Source organism: Moschus berezovskii, chromosome 4, assembly GCF_049115385.1.
Source record: "Moschus berezovskii isolate FMDL1 chromosome 4, NW_MosBer_1.0, whole genome shotgun sequence".
In the NCBI taxonomy this organism is placed as follows: Eukaryota; Metazoa; Chordata; class Mammalia; order Artiodactyla; family Moschidae; genus Moschus; species Moschus berezovskii.
The window spans coordinates 44,330,570-44,336,599 of record NC_142463.1 but is presented as its reverse complement, the minus strand read 5'-3'; the positions used below and the strand labels follow the sequence as shown (position 1 = coordinate 44,336,599).

At 48.2% G+C, this 6,030-nt stretch overlaps 1 protein-coding gene across 1 annotated transcript; it reads left to right on the top strand.

Annotated features, from left to right (window-relative positions):
* Nucleotides 1-4,331: 4,331 nt before the first annotated feature.
* On the top strand, nt 4,332-5,759 carry DIRAS3 (DIRAS family GTPase 3). The gene has a single exon (XM_055402884.2). It carries the CDS (start codon nt 4,392-4,394, stop codon nt 5,097-5,099), a length of 708 nt encoding a protein of 235 aa, XP_055258859.1. The 5' UTR covers nt 4,332-4,391; the 3' UTR covers nt 5,100-5,759.
* Nucleotides 5,760-6,030: the final 271 nt, after the last annotated feature.

Sequence of the window (6,030 nt, the reverse complement as noted above, 5' to 3'; positions counted from 1 at the left end):
GCACGCCAGGCTTCCCTGTCCTTCGCTATCTCCCTGAGTTTGCTCCAACTCATGTCCATTGAGTCGGTGATGCCACCAAACCATCTCATCCTCTGTCACTCCCTTCTCCTCCTGCCCTCAATCTTTCCCTGCATCAGGATCTTTTCCAGTGAATTGTCTCTTTGTATCAGGTGGCCAAAGCATTGGAACTTCAGCTTCAGCATCAGTCCTTTCAATGAATATTCAGGGTTGATTTCCTTTAGGATTAACTGGTTTGATCTCGTTGCAGTCCAAGGGACTCTAAAGAGTCTTTTTCAGCACCACAATCTGAAAGCATCGATTCTTAGGTGCTCGGTCTTCTTTATGGTCCAACTGTCATATCCATACATGACTACTGGAAAAATCATAGTTTGACTATGTGGACCTTTGTCAGCAAAGTGATGTCTCTGCTTTTTAATACGCTATCTAGGTTTGTCATAGCTTTTCTTTCAAGGAGCAAGCGTCTTTTAATTTTGTGGCTGCATTACCATCTGCAGCTCAAGAAAATAAAATCTGTTACTGCTTCCTCTTTTTCTCCTTCTATTTGCCATGAAGTGACCTTTTAGGTGCCCTAATTTTAATAGGCAGATTGTTACTTGTAATTTAGGAGGAATGTGCAAAGATTTCATTCTTGCTCAGAATTCGCACTGCTCTTCTTCCCTGCCCCAAGTTCTTCTATCCTCAATTTATTTTCCCCAAACCTGCTATGTTTTCCCGGTGGAAATCTGCTCTTATTTGGTTTAAATAAAAAGGTCATTGGCACTTCCAAAAATGCTCAAAGACTACATGATTATGTGTATACAGATTTCTATATTATTATGTGAAGGACAATAGCTGTCATTTATGAATTGCCTATTGTATTCTAAATTACTTCTAACTAGTGCATCAGAGAGTAGCTCCTTGAATCCTCCCCACAATTCTTTCTCATAGGTATCAGTTCCCCTCTACAGAAAAGTAATTTCTCCAGGATCACACAGCTCAAAGGCATATTATCATTTCAGTTGCTCAGTCATGTCAGTCTCTTTGCGACCCTATGGACTGCAGCATGCCAGGCCTCCCTGTCCATCACAAACTTGCGGAGTTTACTCAAACTCATGTTCATTGAGTTAGTGATGCCATCCTACCATCTCATCCTCCATTGTCCCCTTCTCCTCCCGCCTTCAATCTTTCCCACCATCAGGGTCCTTTCAAATGAGTCAGTTCTTTGCATCAGGTGGCCAAAGTACTGGAGTTTCAACTTCAGCATCAGTCCTTCCAATGAATATTCAGGACTGATATCCTTTAAGATGGACTGACTAGATCCCCCTGCTGTCCAAGGGACTCTCAAGAGTCTTCTCCAACACCACAGTTCAAAAGCATCAATTCTTTGGCTCTCAGCCCTCTTTCTAGTCCAACTCTCACATCCATACATGACTACTGGAAAAACCATAGCTTTGACTAGATGGACCTTTGTTGGCAAAGTAATGTCTCTGCTTTTTAATATGCTGTATAGGTTGGTCATAACTTTTCTTCCAGTAATAACATGTATTCAAAAGAAGGAAAAGGGGAAAAATCCATTAACATTCTAAAGCTAGTTTTCTGCCTCTAAAGCATGTGTCAGACTTTATTTTTTTGGGCTCCAAAATTACTGCAGATGCTGATTGCAGCCATGAAATTAAAAGACACTTGCTCCTTGGAAGGAAAGTTATGACCAACCTTGATAGTATATTAAAAAGCAGAGACATTACTTTGCCAACCAAGGTCCGTCTAGTCAAGGCTATGGTTTTTCCCGTGGTCATGAATGGATGTGAGAGTTGGACTGTGAAGAAAGCTGATCGCCGAAGAATCGATGCTTTTGAACTGTGGTGTTGGAGAAGACTCTTGAGAGTCCCTTATACTGCAAGGAGATCCAACCAGTCCATTCTAAAGGAGATCAATCCTGGATGTTCATTGGGGGACTGATGCTAAAGCTGAAACTGCAATACTTTGGCCACCTCATGCGACGAGTTGACTCACTGGAAAAGACTCTGATGCTGGGAAAGGTTGGGGGCGGGAGGAGAAGGGGACGACGGAGAATGAGATGGCTGGATGGCATCACCGACTCTGTGGACATGAGTTTGAGTGTACTCCGGGAGTTGGTGATGGACAGGGAGGCCTGGCGTGCTGTGATTCATGGGGTCGCGGAGAGTCGGACACGACTGAGCGACTGAACTGAACTGAACTGAACTGAAAGCATGTGTTCTTGATCTCTGCCTAACACGTATGAGTCTATGGGTAAGAAGGAAAAATTATAAAAATGTTTTCACTGTTGAGTAAAATACACTGTATCAGCTTAATGACACAGAAAGATAATATCAGAAAAAGAGCAAGAGTTGGAGTGAGGAGTACTAGGTTTTGGCCTAGGTCCATCATTTATGAGCCCTTTAAACTCGAACAAGTAATTTTACCTGCTGAATTAGTTTTCTTTTGCTGTGTAACAAACTACCACAAATTTTGTGGCTTAATTGGATGCCCAACTGCAAAATCTAGAACTCTCTCAAGTCGGAAGTCTGGATGAGTTCAACTGGATTCTCTGCTTAATTAAGGCTAAAATCAAAGTGTTGACAGTCTGATCTTATGTGCAGTTTCTAGAGAAGACTCTGCTTTCAAGATCATTCAGGTTGTTGGAAAAATTCAGTTGCTAGCTCTGCGGTTCCTGCTTTCTTACTGGCTGTCGGCCAGGGGTCGCTCTCTACTCCTAGGAGGCTGCCCACATTTCCAGTCTGGATTTTCCTAAGAGGTTTTTGTGACGACGACTAAATGAGAAGTATTGTACACATAGTGGTGATGGATATGACCATTGCTTGATGTTGCTGGGTGTAGAGAGTATCTCTCAACCTCTAAACACAGAACATGTCTACACCACAGGAAATCCTACCAAGAGGCAGGTTCCAAAGTCTCTTATAACAGAAGTGTCAGTTGGTCTTCCTCAACAAAGACAGAAACTGAGTTTTGTTCTAGACAAATGTTTATTGAGTGAAGTGGATGAGATGCGGTGAGTTGTCTGTCACCAGTAATGAGAAGGGTGCTAACTGGCCTTCCTGCAGTGAAAAGAAGGTGGCAAGGGTTGGGAAAGGCTAACCCCGCAGGGGGCAAAAAGCGAAGAAGTGGTTTGGATTGCAGTAGGTGAGAAATGCCTGCAACGCCAGCGCGGTAAGCGGACCCCCCTCAATGGGCGGGCACTTGTGAACACAGGGCCGCCTCTCACCCCCGCCCCTGCCCGGGCTGTGGGTACCTGTGTGGGGGACGCCGGGGAGACTGCCGGGGGCGCGTCTGACTCGGACAGCCCCTCACAACCCAATCCCCCCTCCGTGAGCGGTGCAAGTGGAGTCTCCCAGTCTGCGCCCCCTGGCTCTAGCTAACCAATCTCAGTCCCACTGCTGGCTGGAGCATTTCGCCCGGAGCCTCCGAGCGTACTGGTTGCCGGCTGCGGCTGGGAGCTCGGTTGCGCAATTACTTGCTGCCGCTGCGGCCGCAGCCAAAGCCACCTGGGCAAGGAGCGAATTTGCCGCGAGGTTCCCGCCTCGGACAGAGGTAAAAGCTATCGTTCGCCTTTTTTCGGGCACTCAAACGCAAGGTGTAGCGAGCGAACCAGCCTGGATGATCGCGGGGGTAGAAAGCAGTGGGCACGTTATCAGGGAAGCGGGTACCTGGGGACAGTTGCTGCAGGTTAGGGGTCTCTGTCAGCGTTGTGAATCCTGGTCCCTGTGGGCTTCCTGGGCGCACCCCTCCGCCACTGCCCCCCGTGACCACACCCTGGATCGCGGCGTCTGCGGCAACCTACCCTTGCCCGCAGTGATCGATCCTTGTCAGAGATGCGCATAATTTTTAATACTGCAGGAGGGAAGACAGCAAGGGCTTACTTAGCGTGAAAATGTTGGCTAATATCGCTCGGATGTGCATGTTTTAAGGGTTGGCAAGCTGTTCATTATTGCGGTATTCTGTAGTGTGGCATGATAAAAATAGGTGCGTAGCCACCGCCAAAGTAACAAACAGGTATCATTGGAAGAAGAGGCTCGGGGCGCTCCTGCCCTCCTCCCCACCCGCATTGCCTTTGGTGGGTTCCTGGGGTGGGCAGAGAGGCAGCTCGCCGCAGAGCATGGAGGAGGGAGGAGGGAAGTGGGAGGAGGGAGGAGGGTGGGGTTAGCGAGCGAGACGAGGCAGACACCACCCCCGCCCCCCCACCCCATGTCCCCCGGGAGCAGCGGGCCAGGCAGGCGCTGCGACAAGACACCATTCCGAGTTAGACTCCCACCCCTCACACATCCTCTCTTCTCTCCTTCTCTGTAGGCATCCCTCACTGCTGGCCAAGTGCCAGAGAAGCAGTGCACGCACCTCTCAGCTAATACCTGACCATGGGCAACTCCTGCTTCGGCCTCAAGGAACGGCTGATGAAGCGGCTGCGGCCTCTGCCGACCGTGATCGTCATCCGCACCTGCCTGCCCCAGAGAAGGAGCAGAGATTTCCGCGTGGTGGTGCTCGGCTCGGCCGGCGTGGGCAAGAGCGCGCTGGTGCAAAGGTGGGTGCGCGGCAACTTCCGTGAGGCTTACCTGCCGACCATCGAAGATACCTACCGCCAGGCGCTAGGCTGCAGCCACAAGGCGGGTGCGCTGCACATCACCGACACCACCGGTGGCCGCCGCTACCGGGGCCTGCAGCGCCTTGCCATTGCCAGGGGTCACGCCTTCATCCTGGTTTATTCTATCACCAGGAAGCAAACCCTGGAGGAGCTGAAGCCGCTCTTTGAGCTGATCCGTCAACTCAAAGGTAACAACCCGCAAAAGTGCCCCGTCATCCTGGTGGGCAACAAGTGCGATGAGAGCCGTCGGGAGGTGAGTGAGAAGGAAGGTGCTGCCTATGCGTGCGAGTGGAATTGCGCTTTCTTGGAGACCTCGGCCAAGATGAATATCAACGTCCAGGAGCTGTTCCAGTTGCTGATAAATTTCGAGAAGAAGCCCGCCGCCGCCGGCGCCGCAGCCCCCGCCGGCGCCCAGCCTCCGCAGAAGAAATCCCAGATCCCCAAGACCGCCGAGAAGCTGCTGGGCAAGTGCATCGTCATGTGAACCCTGAGCCTTAAAGATCGCGACCCTCTTCTCCTTCAGTGTGCCGAAAACATGGACCAACCCCATTGTGCTGTGTCACCTGTACATGACTGACTTTTGTGCTGTGGTTTGGGTTGTAACAATTAGATGTCAATAAATGTCCCTTGTGAGTTAATAACTTTCCTTTTCCCCAGGCGAGAGAATTCGAATTGTTAAAATAATGGACATTGGAGGAGGAGAGGAAAAAAGGAACAGGATGTATTTCAAGGATGGGACTTGGACGGACTTTAGAGATTAATGTTTGAAAAAGAGACTGGAAATAGCAAAATGAATTGAAAGATACCACTGCCCTTCTTGTAATCCTATTATTGTGTATTATTCTTAAACATTTCAAGTCCTGTAAATGTCTAACCATATCTCCCCATTGTGTATTTAATTGTTAAAAAACATGTTTTTGCTGCAAAAGCTCTGACAGATGGCTGTGAGACAGAAATACTAAACATGATAAATAAATGAATGTCTTATAGTTGAGCATTGAGGGTGGGAGCAGAGAGAATTGTTAAAGTGGATCTTGCTTACTAAATATATGCCAGTTGTTTCATAGGTCATTTTAAAGTGTTTGAGTATTCTCCATCCCTGTTTAAAAAAATTATAACAGTTCCTTGACTTAATAAAGCTTTTCCTGCATGCAGTCAGCTGTAATAATTTCTTTTTCACTAAACAACAACAAAAATTACCATTGCCAGTCACAACTGGTGAAGATTTCTAATAAGAATTTTTACATACGGAAGCCCGTGCCCTCTCGAAATTAGCCAGTTGGGGATGGGGATGGTACATGGGTCCCTGCAATGCAGAACTAGTTTATATCCATCACCTTTCCTGGACTGATTCAGGAAGAACTCCAGGCATCTTTGAAGAGGTTACTTGCTCATTTTGCTGCTGTCTTGGAGGT

Coding starts and splice junctions, on each gene's coding strand:
- DIRAS3 (XM_055402884.2), top strand. CDS start 4,392: ATGGGCAACTCCTGCTTCGGCCTCAAGGAACGGCTGATGAAGCGGCTG.